Here is a 25,655-nt window from a genome sequence, read left to right as displayed (position 1 = left end):
GGGCCATCAAGCTGAGGGGAGCACTTAAGGGTCATGATGTTGTGCGGTAGGACTTTGAGGCATTGTATTTTGTGGAGAGGTACTAGAGTGGGTCACTTAGGAGACATCATGCTGTGTGGAGGCATGTTGAGGGACATCATAGAGTAGGGTGGCTCTAGGGAGGCGTAGTGTTGTAAGAAGGACACTAAGGGGGGAAGGCACATCATGCATCAGGGACATCATACTCTGAGGGGGCAGTTAAAGGGGTTGTCCAGGCTTTTTCATATTGATGACCTATCCTCAGGATAGGTCATGAATATCAGATCGGTGGGGTTCCGACAACGTGCTGCCTCGCTTCTCTCTTCCTGCTCGCTGCTGCTATGACTATGGGACAGCAGCAGCAAGCAGGAAGAGAGACGGGAGATGGCACGTGCACACTGCATGCACCGTCTCCCAATACAGCTGATCGGACCCCCACCGATCTGAAATTGATGTCCTATCCTGAGGATAGGTCATCAATATGAAAAAGCCTAGACAACCCCTATGAGGGCATTATAATTTGTGGGTAAGCACTTAGAGGGCATCATACTTTGTGGGGAGGTTTGTTAGACGTTAGTGAAGCTAATGAGTTGGTTGATGGACCTGAGAGACCAGAACATTCTTCATCTGTATGAATGTACTACATGTATTCAATAAAAGGCAGTGTCCGAACATGGGGCAGTGAATGCGTCTTGCTTTGGAACCGCAGCATTACAGAGCGATTGCTTATAGCGGTGTAATGCAGGAGTAAAAGGATTAGCAATCGTTCATATAAATGGCAACAGCCTAAAAAACCCAGAATGCAGTAAACAGCAGTCATTAAGGTATAATGGCTATGATTAATACACTGGTCGTTAAATGGAGGCTAACAAGATTAGCTTGCATCTTTCCTGCCCAATATATACTTAAAGTAATTGCATCTCTACAAAGTGCATTATCATCACTTCTCATTCCTTATGAAGTCATGGGAGAGCACAGCAGGCGAGGTGGAAGAATCCAGCAGATTTACGTTACCACCCTGCAGCTGCCTCCAGGAGACACCCGAAACTGTTGATCTGCAAATACTAGATTTAGTCTATCTATGTGCTATAAAAAAAAGTAACAAATGCAGCTTGTACGGTACCTACATAAATACAGTCCCCGTGAGCCAGCAAAATAATCTCTGCTCTTAAAATGAGGACAAATCATAAGTGGTTTTGGCTTGGATATGCTGAATGCTGCATCTGCAGCCGCAGGAGTTAATGTGCTGTTTATTCAGATGGAATACCCAGGTGTCGGTATCTGAGATAACCTACATGGAAAGAGAAGATAACTAGTTTCATGTGCACAAATAATACACATCATAGAGAACGAATATTACAAAAAATGCAGAGATTCGGTTTGTCATGAACAGAATTGTGTGGTTGCCGGATCCAATTTTCAGATTATGGGAATTGGCAGTTTTCTACCGGGGTTCTGGTTCTTGGAATATTATTATATTGTATTGTTCGCTGTTTTAGATGCACCTGATCAGAACACACACCTAGGTTATAGAGGTGGAAAATAAGAAAAACAAATATTATTTTTTATCAGTCCCCAGATCAGATCAGACCCCCAATGTTCATCAGATCTCAGAATCACAACCCCAATGTTCATCAGACCTCATATCGGACCCCCAATGTTCATCAGACCTTGTATCAGACCTCCAAACTTCATCAGACACCAAATTAGACCCAGTCTTTATTAGACCTCAGATCAGAACCCCCCCCCCTCAATCTTCATCAGACCTCAGAGCAGATCAACAATCTTTATCAGACCCCCAAATCAGAGTCCTAATCTTTATCAGACTCCCAATCTGATCCTCAATCTTTATCCGACTTCAGATCAGACCCCCAATCTTTATCAGACCTCAAACCCACACCTTTTTTTATCAGACCCCCATCTTGATCAGACAGAAGACATGCTCTTTCTGCACTCACCACTCCCTGGTCTTCTTCAGGTCCTGCACGTCACACAGCATCAGGTCATAGTGCACCCCTAAGTGCACTATGTCCACAGCAGAGAGTGTAGAGTACAGCCAGCCCTAGCAGTGCCACACTCCCCACACCTCTTGCATACTAATGAGCACTTTCATAATTAAAGCGTTCATTAATATTCCCTTTATAAGACACGCTGCCATTTTCCCCTCACTTTCTTATTAAGCGAAAAATACGATAAGTTACAAATGTATTGGTTCATGCATGCAGAGGTAGCTCTATGATTATAGTGGCAGTCGCTCACTTTAAGGCCTTGTGCACGCAACCGTATTTTGGGTCCGTGTCCAATCCACATTTTTTGCCGATTGCACTCATTCACACATTTATTTCTTTTGTGCCGCAAATAATGGGAACAGAACAAGGATGTCATCCATGTGGTGTTTGCATCTGTGCAGCAGTCCTACAAATTATCCTCTCAATTTCCTTGATTCCTAAGGGTGCCTTCACACACGGGAGATTTTGTGGTAGAAAATTCCGCGACTGAACATCAGTTCCATTCACCTTAATAGAGCTTGCAGAAATCCATGTGCTTGCTGCCCCATTCCACTGAATGGAACTTATGTTCAGTCGTGGAATTTTTTGCCACAAAATCTGCCACTTGAGAAGGCACCCAAATGGGCCCTTTACACGGGGTGACAATTGACAATCATTGCTAACCAATTTTAGTGTAAAGGGATGGGGTTCATAGCTATAGGGTCTCAGCGGTCTCAATTCAGACTGGGCTCCTTGTCAGTTGCACACGACTAAGTATGTATTGCCATCCTCAGAACAGTTAGGTGCTGCAGCGAGCAATAGAACGATGCCATCCTGCCCCATGTTTTCCTCTGATATGATACAGACACTAGGCATATAGCCTATCAGAGCCGGGCACAGGCAACGCAATGGCGTAATCCTCATTGCACCGCCTGACCCGGGCTGTGTACAGCTCAGGAAACAAGCCTTAAGAGCCCTCTACTGCATTGCTGACAGCTGCAAGGAGGTCAGTTTTTGAGTTTATTGTTTTTTATTTGGCACCATGCTGTTGGGCCACCGTGGGGGAGGGAGCACTATGGGGGCATCTACTGGTGGCACTAAATAGGGGCATTTTGCACTGGCACACATAAGCATGTTCTTGTACTGATATACACTATGAGGACATTGGCTCTACTGGGGGCACTAAGAGGGAGCATTTTTGTACTAGCACACAGAAGAGGGCATTTTTTGCACTGGCATATTTTTTGTGATTGTGCACATTATACATGGGTATATTTTTTGTTTGTATTAGCCCACACTATGAAGGGGTATTTTTTGTACTGATGCACATTATAAGGGGGTATGTTTAGCACTAGTACACATTATAAGGAGTATTGTTTGTACTGTTGCACACTGTAAGGAGGTATATTTTGTATTAGCACACATTATAAGGGGATATTTTTGTACTGGCACACCTTAGGGGGCATCTTTCTACTTGCACACATTATAAGAAGAATTATTATGTATCTACTGTTGCACTTGTTTGTTAAAGGAGTTATCCAAGATCTATAATGCCCCCCCATAGGCCCAGGCCCTTCACAGAGGTTGTACTTACCTCGCTCCCCGACACCCGCGTGGCTTCTCATACGAGCACGGCTGCAGCTTCATCTCATCGTTGCGCGGATGAAACGATAGCAGGCTGCAATGGGGATGAGCCTCCCTAGCATCGTAGCATTGCGAGTGATGCTCGGCCCCTGTTGTGGCCTGCTATTGGCTGCACACACACCCCCCACACACCCCCCAACGCTGGGGTAAATGGTGTAAAAATGCAAAAAGAGTTTCACACAAGCAAGAAAAGTCACAAATGTGGATACCCAGACTCTTCTCTTAGGGAAGTCGTCTTCACTAGTCTGACATTATCCAATTCCCAAAGACAGCTGCTCCAACATGCTGTGATGGCTGGTTGAAGTGAGGATATGCACAGCTATATCTCACAAGATCACACTAAGCTACCATTGATGCTGTCTAAGGTGATTGGACAACATCAAAAGGAATAAGATCACTCTCCGATCAAGAGAAGAATTTGGGTATTTATGACCTTGGCAATTGACTCTAGTTGCTCTGGTTCTTAACAAGACTGCAGAGCTATAGTTCCCCAATTACAGTCAGTCACCTTTCCTGGGTACTAACTGTGTCTGCCAATCAGGGCTGGCTCCAGGTTCATGTGGGCCTTTTTAGCGATAAAGTTTCAGTGGGCCCCTTGTGGCATTTTGCACGACGCTTACAGCAATGAAACTGCATGTATTATAGATCGAATACCTTACACAGAGCATGCGACAGAGCGGATATATGTGAATCAGTCCTTATGTGCCACTGCCTACTGTTATTTTCTACCCAGTGTTTCAGTCCCTCAGGTCTACTCTCAGATATGTGCCCCCTCAGAGTAGATACGCAAAGATATGCCCCCTTCATAGTAGATATGCCAAAATATGTGCCCCTTCACAGTAGATATCTTAAAATATGTGCCCCCTCACAGTTGATATGCCAAGATATGTGCCCCCTCACAGTTGATATGCCAAGATATGTGCCCTCTTACTGTGCATATGTCAAGATATGTGCCCAGTGCCCAGATGTGTGGTTTTGAGTGAGAGGTTTGGTCTGGGAAAACAGGTATTTTCCTCCCAGCATGTGCTGCTGGGCTTATTTCCAGCCAGGTAAGGTCAAATACCGGACCGGATTTAACGTGCCGGTCCGCTTTTTGGCAGCACCTGGCTGTCTTTAAATAGGCAGCTGGGCTCAGAAGCAAGATCTTTGTGTTGGGATCTGGGAGCCTTGTGTCTGGATGAAGGCTTGCTACCTTTTTGGTGTCAAAACAGGATGGTGCTGCTATCAGCAAGGACTTTTTAAGGCAGAATTGCTGCATGGTGTGAATTACCACCAACACTGCCAGGTGACTTTTTGCTTGATTATGACTGCTTGTTTTGTCATTTGTCTAAAGTGTGAATAAAACACTGAACTGTTTGATCCAAAGAACTTGTTGTTGCCTCTATACTGTGTCCGCAAATCCTGTCTACCAGAGCGAACCCCACACTCCCTATTGAAACTCTATTCTGCAATGCTGACTGTACCACAACAACGGGAAGGCACTACGGTCCAGAAACAATAAATCTAGACTAAGCAGAGATAAACTGCAATCAAAGCAGACAGACTCAAAAAGAAAGGACACAAGCTACAAAACTCAGAAACAAGACCTGGACTAGAATAATTGCAAGAACCAACTGCACCGTCAAAGAGCACAATGCAAGGAGCAAGATGCTAGATAGAAAATACAATGATTTTCTGGATGCAAACACATAGAGCCTATGCTCTGACTAAGTTCACAGCTTAGACTAAAAATATTTAACGAAAAGCTATCCGTTCAGGAACTCCTTTACAGTCCGGGGTACGTTGAAACGTGTGTTGGGGTAACGCCATCCTGGTTTGCACGCACTCGTAGGTGAGTTTTTTTTATGCAGCATGTTGTAGATATTCTGGTCAATATTATGACATGTGATTGTCTTTTGATACTCCGTCTGCCAGTATCCTCCATTCATGTATAATGATTGTTAATGCAGCTATAGATCACTGTATTTGCTGCATCATGTCTTAATATGTATTTACATAATTGTACGCATACTATATACCCCTGTATTGTGTGTGCTACCAGGATGGTGTTTTCTTCTGTCACTTTTTCCTTTTTAACATCAACATCCTTTTATATGTGAAGATTAATTCAATAAAATATTACATTTTATATGGGTACCTTGTGAGCTCCAAGTCTGGTTCTATGTCTGGGAGCTTGTACCGGGTTATTTGTGTCGTTGGCCCCTCACTTAGCCACAATATTTATTGGGACACTATTTGAGGTCTTGGAAAAGGGCCACACATGGTCTTTTTTCTGTACTCATCAGTACAGAGTAGAATTCTGGCTGGCTGGGTGCAATGCTTTTAATGAGGCTTAGTCAAGGTCTTCTTAAATACACCAGTGCTGTATGGAGACCTTTTGGAAATACTCTATGGGAAATTAATATGCAGAGTTATCTCCCAAGGAAGAGAATCGTCCCAGTAATGCCACCTCCTGGAAGTGGCTCCTTATGGGCCAGTAGGAAGTAGGATGCTGGCTGGCATGCCTTTAATGCGGCTTAGGCAGGTTGGAATCTCATTAAAGAGACCAGTCCTGTATGGAGACTTACTGGAAGTACTCCATGGTGTTAAAACATATTGGCAATGCTCCATCAGAAACCAATATGCATAAGTATCATCCAAGGAAGAGAACCATCTTACTAGCGCCACCTCTTGGAAGTGGCTTACTATGAGTCAAAATCCAAATTTCCAAGCAGCTTTGGGATTTGACAAGGGAATGCAGCCCAGCCTGATATCCATCCATAGACAGCTGTTTCAGGTGCTTGCTCTTCATCAGTATGTAATAGGCAGGGTGCTGAATACAGCCAGAATCCTAACAGTCATTAAAGGCATCACATCGATCCATCCAGAATCCTATGGAGTATTTACAGTAAGTCTCCACGTACAACTGGTCTCTCTAAGGAGATTCAGCACCTTGCCTAAACTGAAGAGTCGAAGACAATACAGCATGAGAAAACCTGCTCATCATAACCACTAGTGGTACATTTACATACAGTATTATATCAGAAGCATGGGGATGAGAATCTCTAGAACTGGGATAGAGGGGGAGGTAGAAAGAAAAAAACATCAGAAAACTCAGAGGCAAGTAAATTGGGCAAGTACTAGTTCTCCATGTTTTAATATGCTGTAAAGTATACGTTTTTGGAATTAGGGTATGGCTACATGCGACACTGGTCATGGCCAGGTTTGCAGAGTAGCAGTGATCCCATGGGAAAGAATGAGATTGTTGCGCCAGTTGCAAGAAATCCAGCAGTGTTGGATTTCTTGCAACTGGCAAGGCGATCCCATTAATTTAGATTGGATCACCGCAGCTATCGCACTACCAGTGTTGAAGTGTAGTTATACCCTTACACTATGAGTGAACATAATATGAATTAACATAACATGATATTTGACTACATTCTGTGTGCCAGTAGATGTACAATAATGGCCCATAGTATACAATGGCACAATAAGGCTAGGATGATGCAGTCATCATTATTGCATCATTAGATATTCCTATTTGGCATAAAATGATCCTTTGCCCCAACAGTGCTCCTGACATGCAACACAAAAGCTGTGGAGCCCTAGTCTAACAGGAACACTCCAGGCAAGACTAGTACACTGTGCATGCTTAGTGCATGGGCTGCAGGGAGGTGTATGGTACAGAGATTCAAAGAACCCCAAAGAGAGAATCCCTGTGCCATGCTCAGGCTCTGAAGGCCTTGCACTAAGCATAATACCGTTTATTGGTTTTGTTTGGAGCGTTTCCCTTGTTCACTTGAGATAAAGGAGGAAAAGTATTATGTTTTTAGGGCTCCACAGCACTTCAGGTACATCTCTGCACTACATGACTAGTTTTAAGTTGGTGACTTATATACCACTTCCTTGGTGTCCTAAAATAACAACAAACAAGTAGCACCAGAAGAAGGGGCTTCAGCATTCAATGCATACTATAGGCCACTGGACTCCAACTTGTGGTTCCCAAACTGTTGTGAAACTATAATACCCATAATTACTTTACAGGCTGCGACTCTAGGAGTGAGATTGTCAGAGCCAGGCCAGATGTCTGGCCATGTTAGTCAAAAGTCAGAGGGGAGCTTCCTCAGCATTGGAAACATCCACTCATAGGTGAAGAACTAATTGTGATGAAAGAATTGTTTTGTATGAATAAATTGGCTTATCTCTAGTTTCCAGTTTTGGTGAAAATGTGTAGACATAGACATGTAGGAACTCTACACATCCTATCCTGAACTTTCATTTTTAGGAGGGGTATTAGGTCTCAGGCTCTTTATTCAATAGACTTATAGTCACAAACATGAATTTTATGAAATTCCTAAAATAAATCTTAGGGAGACATTTATTGTAGTGTTCTGTTTAAGGTGGCCCCAATGCTACACTGGGTCCCCCGGACACTGTTGAGGTGTCACTACGTGTTACTTCTCTCCAGAGGGGATGGTAAGGTGTGGTGCACTCAAGTGGAAAACAAGTCCAGAGAGTCAGGGTCTGCAATAAACCAGTGTGCTTCTTTACTGGAGGAATTTTAAATGCAAAACAATACAGCCAAGGCACTGGGCTGTCTTCTCCAGCCTTCTACATGGCAGAATAAGGATTTGATGCTGAGGAAAGGCCTACGCTAGCTGTCCCTTTCTTTCTCAGAAGGCTGGTACCCTGAACAAAGGTTAGTGATCCCGGGTTTGCGGCGGAGTATCCCCATCTCAGTGTCTTCAGTCTCGCAAAATCTCTTCTTCTAAGCACTTTTCCCTAACTGCAGAACACTCTTGGCTCTGACTGCTCTCCTTATACAAGGTTTCTAGGTGAACTAGAACCTTCTAGTGGGAGAGTGGAGTAGAGAAACTCAGCACAAATAAATACAATGTTACACGTTCCGTCTCTCACAGACTTTCATTAGAGCTTCACTAATACTCGATGGCAATAAAACAGTTGACGCGATTTTTCTAGACAAAAACAAGTCTTCAGACATAATAACATACCTGTAGCTAAACCAGAGATTCAAAAGGTCAGTCTGTCTGGTTTTAGTGATAAATAAGTCAGGCTTTTTCCCTCCAAAACATACTCTTCTTCAAACCTTATGGCAGCTATGGAAAATAAACCAGCTTCTCAAAGTCCCAAAAGTCTCTCAGTGTTCATTAACCCTTTTCACAGTGCTGTGCAAATACAGTGCAAATGAGCAGGATATATGACAAACTATATATATTTATATATATATATATATATATATATATATAGTGACACAGTGAGGGGTTGTGTCTGGCAAGGCAGGTATTTTCCTCCCAGCATGTGCGGCTAGGCTCATTTACAGCCAGGTGCGGTCAAATACCGGACCGGAGTTTAAGTGCCGGTACGAGTTTTGGCAGCAACTGGCTGTTCTTATATAGGCAGCTGGGCTCAGCAGAGATATCTCAGTTTTTTGGATCTGAGGCTTTGTGCCGTGCTGGAGGGCTGAGAGTCGCATGCTGGGGAAAAAGGCCCCCTAAAGCTTGTTTTGGAATACTGGAGGTAGAACTGCCAGAAAGGTGACTTATGTTATATGAACTTTCCATTGTGTGTGAATTAACACCAAGACTGCAAAGTTACATGCTGTTTTGTGCAATTGCCTCAAGTGTGAATAAACACTGACATTTGAGTTAAGAACTTGTATTTTGCCTCTGTACTGCGCCCTCTTACACTATCTACCAGAGCGAAACCCCACAATATGTGTGTATATATATATATATATATATATATATACAGTCATGTGAAAAAATTAGGACACCCTTTGAAAGCATGTGGTTTTTTGTAACATTTTTAATAAAAGGTTATTTCATCTCCGTTTCAACAATACAGAGAGATTAAAGTAATCCGACTAAACAAAGAAAACTGAAGAAAAGTCTTTTCAAGATCTTCTGTAAATGTCATTCTACAAAAATGCCTATTCTAACTGAGGAAAAAGATAGGACACCCTTGCCCCTAATAGCGAGTGTTACCTCCTTTGGCTGAAATAACTGCAGTGAGACGGTTCTTGTAGCCATCTACCAGTCTTCGACATCGGTCTGAGGAAATTTTACCCCACTCCTCAATGCAGAACTTTTTCAGCTGTGAGATGTTTGAGGGGTTTCTTGCACGTACAGCCCTTTTCAAGTCACCCCACAGCATCTCAATGGGATTCAAATCTGGACTTTGACTTAGCCATTCCAGGACTCTCCATTTCTTCTTTTTCAGCCAATCTTTGGTTGATTTACTAGTATGTTTTGGGTCATTGTCATGTTGCATGGTCCAGTTCCGCTTCAGCTTTAATTTTCTAACTGATGGTCTCACATGTTCTTCAAGCACCTTCTGATACACAGTAGAATTCATCGTGGATTCTATGATGGTGAGCTGACCAGGTCCTGCTGCAGCAAAGCAGCCCCAAACCATGACACTTCCACCTCCATGCTTCACAGTTGGTATGAGGTTCTTTTCTTGGAATGCTGTGTTTGGTTTACGCCAAACATGTCCTCTGCTGTTGTGTCCAAATAATTCAATTTTGGACTCATCTGTCCAAAGAACATTATTCCAGAAGTCCTGGTCTTTGTCAACTTTATCTCTGGCAGATGTCAGTCTGGCCTCGATGTTTCTCTTGGAAAGCAAAGGTTTCCTCCTTGCACACCTCCCATGCAAGTTAAACTTGTACAGTCTCTTTCTGATTGTAGAGGCATGTACTTCTACATCAACAGTAGCCAGAGCCTGCTGTAGTTCTCGAGATGACACTTTAGGGTTTTTGGAGACCTCTTTTAGCATCTTGCGGTCTGCTCTTGGGGTGAACTTGCTGGGGCGACCAGTCCTGGGCATGTTGGCAGTTGTTTTGAAAGCCCTCCACTTGTAGACTATCTTCCGGACAGTGGAATGGCTGATTTCAAAATCTTTTGAGATCTTTTTAAATCCCTTCCCAGACTCATAGGCTGCTACAATCTTTTTTCTGAAGTCCTCTGACAGCTCTTTTGCTCTCACCATGGTGCTCACTCTCACTTCAACAGTCAGGAGCACACCAAACTAAATGTCTGAGGTTTAAATAGGGCAAGCCTCATTCAACATGCAGAGTAACGATCTACTAATTATGTGCACCTGGTGTGATATACCTGTGTGAGATCTGAGCCAATTTAAGAGGGAATACATGTGAGGGTGTCCTATCTTTTTCCTCAGTTAGAATAGGCATTTTTGTAGAATGACATTTACAGAAGATCTTGAAAAGACTTTTCTTCAGTTTTCTTTGTTTAGTCGGATTACTTTAATCTCTCTGTATTGTTGAAACGGAGATGAAATAACCTTTTATTAAAAATGTTACAAAAAACCACATGCTTTCAAAGGGTGTCCTAATTTTTTCACATGACTGTATATATATGGAAAAAAAAAATTACCAGCAGCACCACCAGGCCAAAAAACCAAATATAGAGGGTGCACTGTCCGAGTATGGTAACTGGTGCTTACCCACTAATACGGAACAAAGAAATCGGACTGCACTCCAGTTGAATCTTCAGTGAAAAAAGGTTTATTCACCTATAGGTGGCACCTATGCTTGTGCCACCTATGGGTGAATAAACCTTTTTTCACTGAAGATTCAACTGGAGTGCAGTCCGATTTCTTTGTTCTATATATATATATATATATATATATATATATAAAATGCAGTTACACAATATTAAACAGTATAAATTAATGCAAGTTATGCCTTTAAAGTGAAATAAAGTAAGGAGTTGATGACTTTGTGTAGGAGAAACACAAATGTTTACAAATGTAGAGACTTCAAAGTATCTCCACTAGCTCCACTACTGTCAGCACAGTAGGCAGGAAAACACAGACAGTAAACCCTAACTTGGACCTAGCCCCCTTTCCCTGCCTACTTGCAGTGCAAGCTGTAGGCGGCAAGTCTTCAACTGGTCGAGTCTGCTAACTGCAAGACAGACACATACACTGAGACAGAGTTGTACGGAAATGGATTGGAAATGGGCAGACAATGCAGAACTAAATCAGAAGATGGAGGGTAGTCAGAATAGTCAAGCCGAAGTCAGAACCAGGCGGGAAACACAGTACAAAATCAGGAGACAGAGATTAGTCAAGACAAGCCAAGGTCAATACAATAAGCAATCCAACACACACAGAAAAGAACTAGGGGCACAGCTAGGGAGATAAAACCTATAACTGGCAAGGGTGTATTGCCCGCAGGGGATTAAAATAGAGCGTTGAGCCCCTGGATCGGAACCTGATAGGGCCAGGGAGTCAGTGCCCCATTGGAACAATGTGCACGTGTCAAGAGCAGGCAATTAGTAGTCTCGGACTAAATGTAAATATTCCATTGGAACATAGCACACAATGCCCTGACATAGGCAGGCTGAGAAGTCACTGAGCTTGCATCAGAATCATGCACTGCTAAACCATATCACGGGTAACCCATTACTACAGACATGCTCGCATCACCAGGTGGAGTGTCCAGGCAGCTCATCATGGGAGGCGTGGCCTGGCAGAGTATCTGGCACCCCATCACAGCACTGGAGCCTGGACGTTGGACGTTGAAGTTGGTGACAACTACATTATCAAAACCAGCGCTTTGTTTGCTGGTCTTGATTCCCGCTACACAGCTGGAGGATGCACCAAAGTTATGTAGACGCCCAGTCCTCTCATGGATTTGTCGCATCCTCTCATTGGCTATGCATCAGACTTAAATCTTCATAGATTTCTGTCTTTCTTCACACCAGAAACTGTGCGTAAATAAAGATAAATGTGCTGGGCCTCTCGCCTCTTCCCAACTTCCTTTTCTCATCACTTCACAAAAGTGGTGTGAAGGAGGACAAGTCACAATTTTTGTCGCAAAATGTGAGACAAAATTTGCAACTTATTTACACCATAAAAGAGGCATAAATAAAATAGTAAATTCCCCCTTTATGTTTTAATTCAAAACTGCATAAAGGCCCCAATCATTATAAAGTGCTGGGTGGCAGCAATGTGCTAGATGTCAGCTTTGAGAAAATATACGACTGTATAAGGCTACTTTCACACCAGTTGTTTGCATCCGTTCTGAACGGATCCGGTTGTATTATCTCTAAAATAGCCAAGACGGATCCGTCACTAAAACCATTGTAAGTCAATGAGGGACAGATCCGTTTATTTTTGTGTCCGAGAAAACGGATCCACCACCATTGACTTACATGGTGTGTCATGATGGCATGCAGTGTTAATTTGTCCGTGATAGGGAAGCAACCAGACGAAACGGAATGCATTCTGTTTCGTTCAGTTCAGTTTTTCCACTATTGACAATGAATGGGGACAAAAAGGAAGTGGTTTCAATAGCAGAAATGGAAAGCGCAGATGTGAAAGTGGCCTATTTTTAATTTGGTAATTCAGGCTGTATTCATGTTTGTTGATAGTGTGAAAATTGTCCTGACAGTGACTGCCAGGACCGAGCGCCAATATTTGAATTACGAATTTTAATCGCGAATATCTGCACTTTGAGAATTCACGAATATTTCGAATATAGTGCTCTATATTCGTTTTTTTAATAATCGTCATTTTTTCAATCTGAACACATGATTCCTCCCTGCTTCTTGCTTGTCGGCCAATGAGTCATTGGCCCACAAGCAACTTAAAGGGAACCTGTCATGTGGATATTTGATTATAATCTAACTAATTATATACAATCATTAACAACTAAAAAGTACCTTAGATGTATTCACTTACTGGTGTGACAGATGGTTACCTCATAATATACACACAAAGATGCCGCATGCTAATGAGCTGATTCGAGTCCAGCGTGATGCAATTGAGACCAGCTCAACTCAACAGGCCACTCCCCTGCCCACCTGCTGCTGATTCATATGGAAAATAACTGTCAATCAGAAGCAGGTAGGCGGGAAGAGTCAGGAGCTCATGAATATTCAGGACTCATCATTATGAGCTGAAGCTTTTCAATACAAGATGTTGGCAGATTGACTGGGTCAATTAAAGAAAGTGACCCAGCATTTTGCTAAGAGAATCAGTCACTTATTTATGTTGCCCTTAGTTAGGACACCATAAAACTAATATATAGCAATGTTGCTACATATTCGTTTTTTTAAGAATATTCTTCAATGACGAATATTCTAAAAAACCAATATATAGCAATAGAGCTATATATTTGTTTTATTAGAATAGTCTTAATTTTTTTTCATCTGAAGTTATGATTCCTCCCTGCTTAAGTTGCTTGTCAAGCAACTTAAGCAGGGAGGAATCATAACTTCAGATGGAAAAAAATTACAAATATTCTAAAAAGACAAATATATAGCACTATATTCTATAGTGCTATATATTAGTTTTTCACCCATGCCTGTATTGATCGGGTAATATTCGCATATCACGCGATCATTACCTTGCTGATTTTCAAGTTAAAAAAAAAGAATGTAGAATGTAACGAATATTCGAATTTGCGAATATTCTACAAATATGACCCCTGCCGCTTATCACTAATTAGCAACTCTCATAGTGGCGGGCTCTTTTAAAACTTGCATCAATACTGCATATAAAAAGGAGTGGTTATAGTGAACTCCTATAAAGAGGTCCTGTTACAAAAAATGCAATGAAATCTGACAGCACCATGTTGTACAGCAGGAAAAGTAGAGCAGTTTGATATATTTTTGTGAGAAAAGATTCAGTAAAACCTGTAATTTATACTTTTATATCTCAGCTTTTTCTACCTCCTGTGAACAGCTATTGGTACAAGAGGGAGGTGTTATCAGTGATTGATGGCTTTTAGTTATTGCATTTAAAAAAAAATCTATTTGGCAACTGCGCCAAAGTTAGCCAAGAATTTTGATTTGTTCCAAATTAGTTCATCATGAATATAAATACAGGTATACCTAGGCCACTCTTCCTTAGGGTACGGCCGTGCTGCGGGCAGGTTGTTGCCATGATTTGGCCATTTAGCCCGTAGCAAAAAAACAAAACAAAGGTTAATCCTTTTATTTAATAATGAATTGCTGATCCTGAATACAGCTGATAATATCTTTAGCTGTAGGAATGAGAGATCATGAGGAGACATGAAGTACAGAGAGAATGGACAGGACAGACTGTGGTAATGGAGACTGCATACAAGAGCTGCTGCTCATTAGCCCCATCCTCACCTCCTCTCTGTACTTCATGTCTCCTCATGAACTCCATTCCTACAGAGATTCAGTTGAAGATCTTATCAGCTGTATTCAGGATCATAATCTCTGACAAGAAGGAGAGCAGAGATGAAGATGAGGCAGCTCTTTAGCTCAGTGTTGTGAAGTAACTTGTTCTCTTGTGTGATTAGGACAGGTTTTGTGTGTACTAACAGGATGGCAGCTACTTTATTTCTTTTAATGTTTGCTCCCTAGACAAAACAAGGCATTATAACTAATGAAAGGTATTTGGGAATATATTTATAATAAAGTAATATTTAAGCATTTTAATTTTCTTAATTCCCAGAGAACCCCTTTACTGTCATGTCAATGCTTAGATCAGGGATGTCCAACCTGCGGCCCTTGAGCTATTCCAAAACTACAACTTCCATCATGCCTGGACAGCCTACAGCTATCAGGGTATGCTGGTAGTTGTATTTTTTCAGCAGCTGGAGGGACTCGGGTTGGGCATCCCTGGCTTAAAATATTTCAAGCCAATGTTAGGCCTCATGCAGATGAGCGTTTTATCGGGCGATATACAATCCCCATTTTTGGCAGATTGTATGCAGACCCATTCATTTCAACTGACCCTCAAAAAATGCGGTCGTTCTACAGAGCCATACACATCCATGCTCTGGTATTCATGTTTGTTTTCGTGTTTTCATGATCTGCGGTTTGTGGACCACAAAACACATGTGGTCATGTGCATGAGGCCTTAGAGAGAGAAAATTAACAAGGTATATTTTACAGGCTCCTTTGGGACTCATACATATGCATTAGTATGAAATCAGATGGATAAGGAGGTACAGAAAGTGCAAAATGATTACCTCAATGGAAGGGCTATTTTGTGGGAGCATCTTAAAGAATTATCCATGTCCTCTCCTGTGATCTTCTAGTCTTATTTACAGGACAGTCCACTTATATTCTGTAGAATTAATCTTTCAATATCTGAGTGCAGTAGCCATTTTTTTTTTGTTTCAAAAAGTTCCTACTCCAATCAGTTAGTCAGAGCCATAATGTCATAAATTCCATGTGGATTAACACAGGAAGGTTAGGGTTACCTTCCCTGAACCATATTATTCATATGGTCTGCAGGGTGTAGTCACTGAATGTGCAAAGTACCTTAAAAAAAAAGAGTGCAAGAAGGCAGCACAGATCGCGCACACGGGCATGAGTTATAGTAGAATATGCAAAAAAAATCTCTGTGTGAGGTAAGGATACCTTAAATGTAAAAGGTTCTTTTGTAGGATATGTCAGAAAAGTCTGCTAGGTTAGGGCCCCCCACCTGCTAAGAGAGCAGGTCAGTAGGTTGCTTTCTCTACTATATTCCATGGGAATTATGGGACTAGCAGAGCCAGTGCTTCTGCAGCTTCCATGAACTTTATAGCAAAGCGACTCTTGAACCTGCTCTGCTTCTCCTTTACTTGGTCACCCATTCTCCAGTAAGGCCGTACTGGGACTTCAGCCTAGGGAGAGTCCAACATGATCTAATTTTGTTGCGAGGGTCCGGGTCAGTAAGGGTTAAGGAGCTGGGGGTGAGGGGGATGTGGCAGCAGGGGAGGAGCTTTGCCTTTATATAGGGGGGCAGAGTGAGGTCTGGTGACCATTTTTTTTTCTGTTTTCTGAGACCAAGCTTGCTGCAGCGCAGAGGATTACCTCATGTCTACGGTGAGTAGATGATTGGGCGGTTGCGGGCAGAGGCCCACAGACCCGTATCGCTTGGGGATAAGATGGCAGGCCTGTTGCAGGGTAAGGAGGCGGGTACAGACGGCTGCGGTGAGTATGTCCGCCGGCACGTCTTAGCCCCAGTGAGACCCCCATGGTTCGGCGCTGGTGCAGGAGCCCCTCCAGGGACCCTCTGCAAAGGGGGGGTGGCAGGCGGGCAGTAGCATTCTCCTCCCGATGTGGGAGGAATCCATATCTACGGCGGGGCCCAGAGGAAGGTGAGGGCCCCCCCCCCTTGTCTTCACCAGCAGGCGGCAAGGGAGCAGAAGCAGGAACTGAGGGCTCCTCCCCCTCCTAGGGTGGCGGGAGACCTGCTCGGCGAGGGAGAGACTCCATCAGCAGCAGAGAAAAGGCTGTGCCAGATGTGTCCAACAGGTGGCGCAGGCCTAATATGGATGCCAGACAGGAAAATAATGTCCAGGGACATCGGGAAGAAGATAAGGCGGTATGCGTGTTGCAGAACGCACCCATCATGGAGGTCTCTGGGGTGCAGTCGTCCAATGGCAGGTCATCGGTTAGAAGTGGAGAAGATTTGCCGGCTGGAGAAGATTTGCCGGCGAGAGAGGTTTGCCGGCGAGAGAAGCATGTCTGGAGCCAGGGTCATTGGCTGCGGGGTTCACAGCACCCGGGCAGCCAGGTGAGACAATGTGGGGTTTTCTGCAGACACTAGTTAACAGCCTGGGGGGGTTGGGGCTGGGGAGAGCCATGAGGAGCTAGTAGGTGGTCTAGGGCCGCTAATAAATTGCTTGGCAGGTTGGGTTGCGGGATAAGGGATGGTGGCTTTATCTCCATTACCGGCCTTGGGGGTGGGTGAGGGATCCAGTGGGGCAATGGGGGGTCCACCATCTAGGGTCGGGGGATCAGTGTCGGTACAGATGCAGGCAGGGGGTGAGGAGGACAGGCCTAGGGTGGATGATGCGGCAAAAGGGGAAGTGTACGTATGTTTTGAGGGCACGTTAGGGGAGCATTTGAAACAGTAAGTTCTCCCTTTAGAGCGTTTTAACTTAAGTCATGGAAGGACGATGAAAAAAAAAAAGAGGGTGAAAAGCACCGGCATAGACTGATCCCGTGCACCTTTTCGAAATGGCTACAGGATTTCGCCATTTTGGCGAGTGTTATTGGGGAAAAGAGTGTTGCTCGTCTCTTTTTCTGCTATCTGGATGCGATAGGGGAGTCCTACAGGGTTTATGGGGGTTTGGGTTGGCTCCGTTATGATGAGCAATTTTGGCACCGGAAAGCGGTTTACCCTAATATACGGTGGGACCATAAGGACATTGGTTTGTGGTTGAGGGTGACGACGGCAGGGAGGCAAGGGCAGCCATTTCGGGGGGGATTCGGGATGGCCCGGGCAGTCCTCCCTCGTAGTGGCGTCGGCCAGGGGGTTGTGCTTCCTTTTAATGAAGGAAGCTGCAAGTTCGGCACAAAATGCTAATTTAAGCATGAGTGTTTGTCTTGCGGGGGGATCATGGAGCCAATCGATGTTTTAAAGTCAATAGACATAAAGGTTTTGACGCCGCTGCAAAAAGGGTTTGACTCCTATGCAGGTGGAACATTACATACCCTAATCGTGACGCGGCGGACTCTTTAGAAAGGGGTTTCATGTGGGTATGTCTGGAAAGTTGGCTAAGGAAGTGGGTTTGGGTAGGATGGATGGTCCGTTTGTGGAACCGCTGCTTGCTGACTAGTGATGAGTGGCAGGGGTCATTTTCGAATTTGTGATACTTCGCAAATATTTTGTAGAATATTCGTCGAATATTCACGAATTCGAATATTCATTATATTCTACATTCTTTTTTTTACTCAGAAATCGGCAAGGTAATGATTGCATAATATGCAAATATTACGCGATCAATACAAGCTTGGGTCAAAAACAAATATATTGCACTATAGAATATAGTGCTATATATTAGTTTTTTTGAATATTCGTCATTTTTTTCCATCTGAAGTCTTGATTCCTCCCTGCCTAAAGGGGTATTCCCATCATCAGTTTTCATACTTACCTTCATCCAGCACGACGTTCACTTCCTGGATTTGGATGGGCTTGATTGACGTTTTCTCCTTAACGTGTACGCTGCGCATGCGCCATGGTGACTTATTCCTGGCCTCTATAGTACAGAGCCGGCACGCGCGTTCGCGGCTCTGTACTATACTGGCCAGGAAGAAGTCATCATGGTGCATGCGCGGCGGCGTGTGCATTCATGACCGTGCGGCCCGGCCCGGAGAAAATCTTCAGTCTTCTGTGCAAGCACGGCCCGGCCGCTTCGACAGGCGGGAGGTGGCCGTAACCAGGGGAGACGAAAGACAACAATCAGGAAAGAGGGGAATTATTTTCTCAAAAAGGGTGGGAATTGGGTAATAAAATGTATTTGCAAAAATGATCACTGTCAAATCATTAACAGATTTAACAGTGATTATTGTGAAGGGAATACCCCTTTAATTTGCTTGTGGGCCAATGACTCATTGGCCCACAAGCAAGAAGCAGGGAGAAATCATGTGTTCAGATGGAAAAAAATGACGAATATTCGATATAACAAAAATATAGTACTATATTCTAAATATTCGCAAATTCTCGAAGTGGTGATATTTCAAGTATTCATGCTCAACACTATTGCTGACTTGAGGGTTTTGCCATTGGGTCTCGTGCCCAAAAAAGAGCCGAACAAGTTTCAGCTGATACACCATTTATCCTTTCCAAGAGGGGCATCGGTCAATGATGGTATCGATCCTAAGCTGTGCTCGGTAGTGTATACTTCATTTGATGCGGCTGTGGAATGGGTGAAAAAATTGGGCCCAGGCACATTATTGGCTAAGACGGACAATGAGGGGGCTTTTCGGTTGCTCCCGGTTAACCTTGACAGTTTACATTTGTTAGGTTGTTTTTGGGATTCGGGGTATTTTGTAGACAGGTGTTTGCCAATGAGGTGCTCGTTGTCGTGTGCTTATTTTTGAAGCGTTTAGTTCATTCCTGGAATGGGTAGTGGCAGACATGGCTGGTTGTTCGTCCATCGTCCATTACTTGGATTATTTTCTGTGTTTAGGTCCGGCGTATTCGCAGGTTTGTTCGTTGTTGTGGGTCCTGTGACAGAGCTGAGTTTTTTTGGGCATAGTGATAAATACTGTGAGAATGGAGTGTCAGCTTCCTGATTAAAAAAAAGGGCGTGCTTTAAGGGTAGCGGTTATAAGGGCGATAAAGTCGGTCAGATTCGCTTGCAGGATCTACAGTCCCTCTTGGGCAAGTTGAACTTTGCGTGTTTGAATTATTCCAATGGGCTGGATATTTTGTCGGCGGCTGGCGACGGCAACTGCACATTGATACAAAGATTTGTTCGCAATCAGTCGGTTGCTGCTGTATATAGGGTTCCCACCCCATATATGGCAGCTACGGCACATTATTTTATCTGATTGGGATGAGAGTTGAGGAGAGATTTGGAAGTTTGGGCTGGGTTTTTGAAGGATTTTATGGGTGAGGAGGTTGACAGGTTTGACTTTGATTTATTTTCTGACACGTCGGGAGAGGTCGGTTTCGGAGCTTATTGTCATAAGCAGTGTTGTGCGGATCGGTGGACAGAATCGTGGGTCATACTGGGTTGTGTAAAAACTTGGCTCTGCTAGAGCTTTTTCCGATAGTTCTCGCAGTGGTCTTATGGGGCGATAAATTTAGGAACAGGAAAATTTGTTTTCATTGCGACAATCTGGGGGTGGTGCAGGCGATCAATAGTTTAACTGCCTTGTCCCCACCAGTGGTTCGGTTATTGCAACATCTGGTGTTACTTTGTTTATCGCTTAATACATGGGTAGTGGCGGTTAATGTGCCTGGGGTGTCTAACTGCATTGCGGATGCCCTTTCTTGTTCACAGAGGGAGCGGTTTCGCCACCTGGCCCCAGAAGCAGAGTGTGAAGGGTTGGTGTGTCCGGGGTCCTTATGGGAGATCTTGGAGGTACAGTAGAGAGTATTCTGCAGGTCTCAATGAGCGCAGGCACATTGGCAGCATATGATAGAGCATGGATCAGGTGGAAACAGTGGTGTGAGCTAATAGGGGTGCAAGTAAACGGAGGGGAAATCCCTGTGTTGTTATTCTTGGGTCACGTTAAAGAATAGGGTTGGTCAGTCGCTCAAGTAACAGGTGTATTTCAGGTTTGGCTTTTGGTTTTAAGTTAAGGGGTCTTATGGATGTTACTAAAGCATTTTTAGTTAAACAAGTCTTGAAGGGTTGGAGGAGGAGTAAGTGGTCTGAGGACAGAAGGAGGCTGGTGTAATTTGCCTTGTGGTTGAAAATTGGGCGGCAGGCAGAATTAAAATGTAGTTCATTGTGGGAAGTACATTTGTTTAAGTTGTCCTTTTCCTTGGCGTTTTTGGGGCGTTTCGTTTGGGCGAATTGGTGTGCAGAAGTGTTAGGTGTGTAGGTGGTCTTTACGAGGAGGATGTGGATCTGTATTCTGACAGAGTTGTGGTCAGGATCTGAGTGTCTAAGACGGATAGAGAGGGTAGAGAATGCAGGGTTAGTCTGTTCTCAGTTCCGGGTTGTTCATTATGTCAGGTTCAGTGTTTGCAGGATTACAGGTTGGGGGCAAGTTTTGACAGCGGCCCCCTTCTTAGACACGAAGATGGGTCGTTTTTATCAAGGTTTCAGTTTTTGGCTGTTTTAAAAAAGTGTCTATTAGGTTTGGGGGTGGACCCGTCTGATTTCACAGGTCATTCATTCAGAATCGGGGCGGCAACAGAGGCTGCAAGGTTAAGCATGAGTGATGAGTTTATTAAAAGAGTGGGTAGATGGGAATCGTTTAGGTTTCGGTCTTATGTAAGGTTAGGTAGTTTGTAAGGAATGGTTTAGGTGGTGAGGTAACATGCTCTGTTTTCTATTGTTGTTCCAGGGTATTCCTTGGCATTAGTCTGGATTCTGGGGCATTCATTCTGGTGCTACACGTTGGAGGTAATGATTTGGGGATTAGGCCAGTAAGGGAATTGATTAAAGATATCAAGTTAGATTTTTTTGAGACTGTGGTCACTGTTTCCAGACATGATTCGCAAATAAAGACCGGCATGATCACGGTGTGGTCTGACATTATTCCTCATCGGAAGTGGTGGGAGGTGCGTTGAGTGGAACGCATTAATAAAGCACGCATTAAGGTGAACAGGGCGATAGGAAAGTTTGTGGCCAAGCACCGAGCAGTGGCGGTCAGGCATTTGGAGTTGGAGTTCGATGTTGGGGAATTTTAAAGGTCGGATGGGGTTCACCTTAATGCGGCCGGTATTGACTTGTGGTCACTGGGTCTTCAAGGAGGGATTGAGAGAGGTTTGGGGGTGTGGAGGAACGCGCAATCTTGAATGAGTTAGTGGGATCAAGTTTCACGTCATTGGTGGTGGGAGGTCCTCGAAGTTGGTGGAATGGATTGGTAATTGAGAATGGGAGGGCCCAATGGTGGGGGCTGGACTCTCATGGTTGGTTGGTTCAGAGAAGCGTCCATCAGGTAGTGTCTCCGAGGTGGTGCTATATGGCTAGAGGCATGGTGGATTTGCCACATGGTGGGGTTAATTAACTTTAAGGCTTCTAGGACCTCCCTCGTCTGGGTTAAATTATTGTTATTTATGTTATGTATTTATTTGTTAATAAAACAGCTGCTGTGGGCGATTTAATCGGACTCTGGCTTTGTGTTTTATTTAATTAGGACTGGAAGGAAGGAAATAAGAGGGTGCATGTAGTCTAGAGCACCCGAGGAGTTAACATATATTTTGATCATGGTACAGGTGCACCATAAATGTCTATAACTGGAATACCCCAACGATACGGCTCTGATATGCGCCCATTACTGGACACCTACATGGCCAAGCTTTTTCCCATAAGAAGTTTCTTACCAACTTTATCACATGGCTCTAAGTCCCAGAATATGGCTCGAAGCAGAAGACGTAACATTGCCTGCAGTAATTCATTAGCGAATGAGTGAAATAATTTGTGACTAAAAACAGTAAAATCAGCTCTGAGTATTGGAAATGTCATTACATAGCAGCTTTGAGTAATCTGGCAGCATTTGACTATGGGTCTGCAGAATGGAGATTTTGGTAAATTGCCTTCCGGCTCTACCCCCACTCCTTATAAATGATAGCCAGCAGATGAATACAATGCCCAACTCTTACCTATACATTATTCAGAGAGTCGCGAGGACTTGCCAAATTTGTTTTAAACTTGGAACCGACATCACTGGACAGTTCTGCTGTATTCTGCAGTTTCATAATTGACTCACTGTATCAACTACGGTACTTCTTTTATAGATGTAGCAGAGCTGACATTGCCATTTAACTCTTTGAAGCTGAATAGTTTGTGCATCGTCACAGCTCCATGAGCTGATATAATGGGGTTGATTTGGATTTCCTGCATTTAAATTGCTTGATTAAAATACTGCAGAATTTACGACCACACGTGATACTAAGCTATTGGAATTTTCAAACGCAGCACTACTGTAAATCTTAACAACTCAGCACTGCTACATCTGTACTGCCATGCATTTTGAAGATGATTATGATCTAAACTGCAAGCTCCCTTGGCAAGATTTGAATGTGCGTCTGCTTGCTTAGTGATTACTAGCTCTTCCATACGAGATGCACTATATATAACATACTGTATTTTGGTGCTCTGAAAGTTCCTGAAGAACATGTACAATATTGCTTTACAGAAGCAGCACATATGAATTTTTCATTTGCTGCACTGTTAGTGTACTGCGATAACTATATGAGGATAATATAGTGGGAACTCTTGCCTCTTACATTTAATGATGTATTTTACATATTGCCACTGACACTAAGCATCAGATTGGGTCTTGTCATTACATATAGGACACTTTTTCTCTAGCTTTGTAACTTTTTTAGTTATTTTTTTATATATATTTGCAAATTGCTATCGTTTTCCAAGATGCTGAAACTGCATTAAAGTTTCTGGACAACTGCTACTTCCCACTATTGGGCTGTATCTGCAGGCACAGAGCTGAAGGTTTCTATCATCAGATCTTGAAGAAACACTGAAATATGAGGATCTATGGCTATACTATCATATGGCAATAATAGTTCTACACAGATGTAGCAGAGATTTTGTAATATGGCGCAATTCACAATGTGATGTTTTACCGGTAAACGTACTTGACGATCGTAACTCACGAATAAGCACTGACAGATTTGCAGACTTGAAAGGTTGAAAATAAATATATATATAAAAAAAATAAAAAATGTACAAATGAAAAGCAATAAAAAAAAAATTATAATTATATTAAATACTATCTTTATAATAAATTGTATCTTTTAGGATACAGAAACATATACAGTAGTTATAGAAATAAATATAAAAATATAATTATACAAAATGAATATAACACATTACAGCAAACCTAAAGTTCAAGCTTATAAAAAGTCAAGTGCGTTTTTCAATCCTAAAGCCATAGCAAATACCGTACATGTAAGCTCCTGTGTTCAAAGTTTGCAGAGCACATGCTGGTACATTACTTACCACTCACGACACGCGTCTCTGAATCGCTGTGCCCCCAGAGGATGGCACTGAGCAGCACTAGGAATGTGTTTGAGTAAAATATTGGGTACATGATCATACAGATGTCCAGGAATAAAAAAAAGGAAAGGAAAAAAAAAAAAAAAAAGAAATATACTGATGTGAAGGCACAGGAAGAAATGGCAAAAAAAAATCTGAGTGCAGGGGAGGCAGCCTCCTGAGCTCTGATCCTAGTGGAGCTGATGGTGTGTTCTTCACATCTCCTGTGCCTTTCAGGATGTGTTCACTGGCTCTTGGAAGTCATGTTACGCTCAGCCTGTTCTCTCTTAATGAGCAAAGCTTGTGAGTGCCTCAAGTACTCTGCAGTAACCAGCTCCATCCCTGTGCTATTGATTTCTATCCCTTCCATCCTGGAACAGCCAATCCCAAGGCTTTTGGTTTATGTGACAGACCAGTAACAGGTCATAGCAAACCATAGATTTGGCGTACTCATTGCCAGGAAGAAGCACATTATAGTCCTCAAACACAATGCAAATGTTAGAAGTAGAATGAAGTTCTGGAATCATGTTACTCCGATATGCGGGCGTGTAAGGAAGAAACTTTATTAGTTATGCTGAAAAGTATTGTGATTTATGTTCTTACAAGAGGTTTCCCTTTTTAACTTGTTTTAATATTAGGATTTTTGCCATGAATGTGTGAGAAGTGGGGATTCCTTGGAGAATAGGTTCTGCAAGACAATGTGGCTAGGGTGATTCTGTGTGTGTGTATATATATATATATATATATATATATATATATATAGAGAGAGAGAGTTATCTTTATCAGGAGCTTAAAGAAGTGCTGCCACAAAAATGTTTATTCTCTGACCTGTAAGAAAGGAACATAATGTAATCTGTAGTGAAGACAATCTTCTCACCAGACCAGTGCCCAGTGATGCACCTAGCCTTTCTTCTGCCTGAGCAGAAAACTGAAACAGCCACCCCCCCCCCCCCCCCATGCCAATTTCTTAACCTAACCCCTTCCCTTCAGCTCAGGGCCCTTCAGCTGCCCCCTCTCTTGCCCCTACCTGGTGCTGTCTGAGATGATTGCCTCATTGGCAGTGCACACCTGCCAGTGACTCTATTTGTAAGTTATAACCTCCCTTCTGATCCTCAGCTGTGTCATGTGACTGATAGTCTGATCTCCAACTGACACAGAACAGGAAGTCAGTTATTTCTCAATTTATTCCTATGAGACTGACATTGAGGCTCCCATAAGAATACATAGAGAAACTCACCTCCTGTCCACACATAAGATGCTGTGTTTTTTGGAGAGCCAGAGAATGCTGGTCACCTGACACAGCTGAGGATCAGAAGGGAAGGGATAACTCACAAATACAGTAACTGGTAAGAAGATTATCTTCACTACAATTTACATCATGTACCTTTCTAACACGTCAGAGAATAAACATTTTGTGGGAGTTCTTTATTAACCAGAGGATACAGAGCCCAAAGTTAAACTTTTGAATGCTCACTCAGAGCATAGATCCCACCAGATCAGGCCTCAAATATATACCCAAGACCAATAAATAGAAAAAAAGCGACTTAGCTGTAGCAGGAGGAATGAGGACCCAAAGGACCAAGGCCCTAGTCGCTACTGCAAGC

General features: G+C 43.2%; 1 protein-coding gene across 3 annotated transcripts in view; it reads right to left on the bottom strand.

Annotated features, from left to right (window-relative positions):
- Window positions 1-24,317, bottom strand: part of CHODL (chondrolectin) — a 155,129-nt gene extending 130,812 nt beyond the window's left edge. For all 3 annotated transcript variants that reach the window (XM_044287835.1, XM_044287836.1, XM_044287837.1), the window contains exon 1: window positions 24,016-24,317. In XM_044287835.1, coding sequence (XP_044143770.1) covers window positions 24,016-24,112 — 97 coding nt within the window. In that variant the 5' untranslated portion in view covers window positions 24,113-24,317. The remainder of the gene's footprint in view (window positions 1-24,015) is intronic.
- Between the last annotated feature and the right edge of the window lie 1,338 nt (window positions 24,318-25,655).

Source organism: Bufo gargarizans, chromosome 3 (assembly GCF_014858855.1).
Source record: "Bufo gargarizans isolate SCDJY-AF-19 chromosome 3, ASM1485885v1, whole genome shotgun sequence".
Lineage (NCBI taxonomy): Eukaryota > Metazoa > Chordata > Amphibia > Anura > Bufonidae > Bufo > Bufo gargarizans.
Note: the sequence above shows the minus strand (reverse complement) of the source record. Positions and strands in the feature narration are given on the sequence as shown.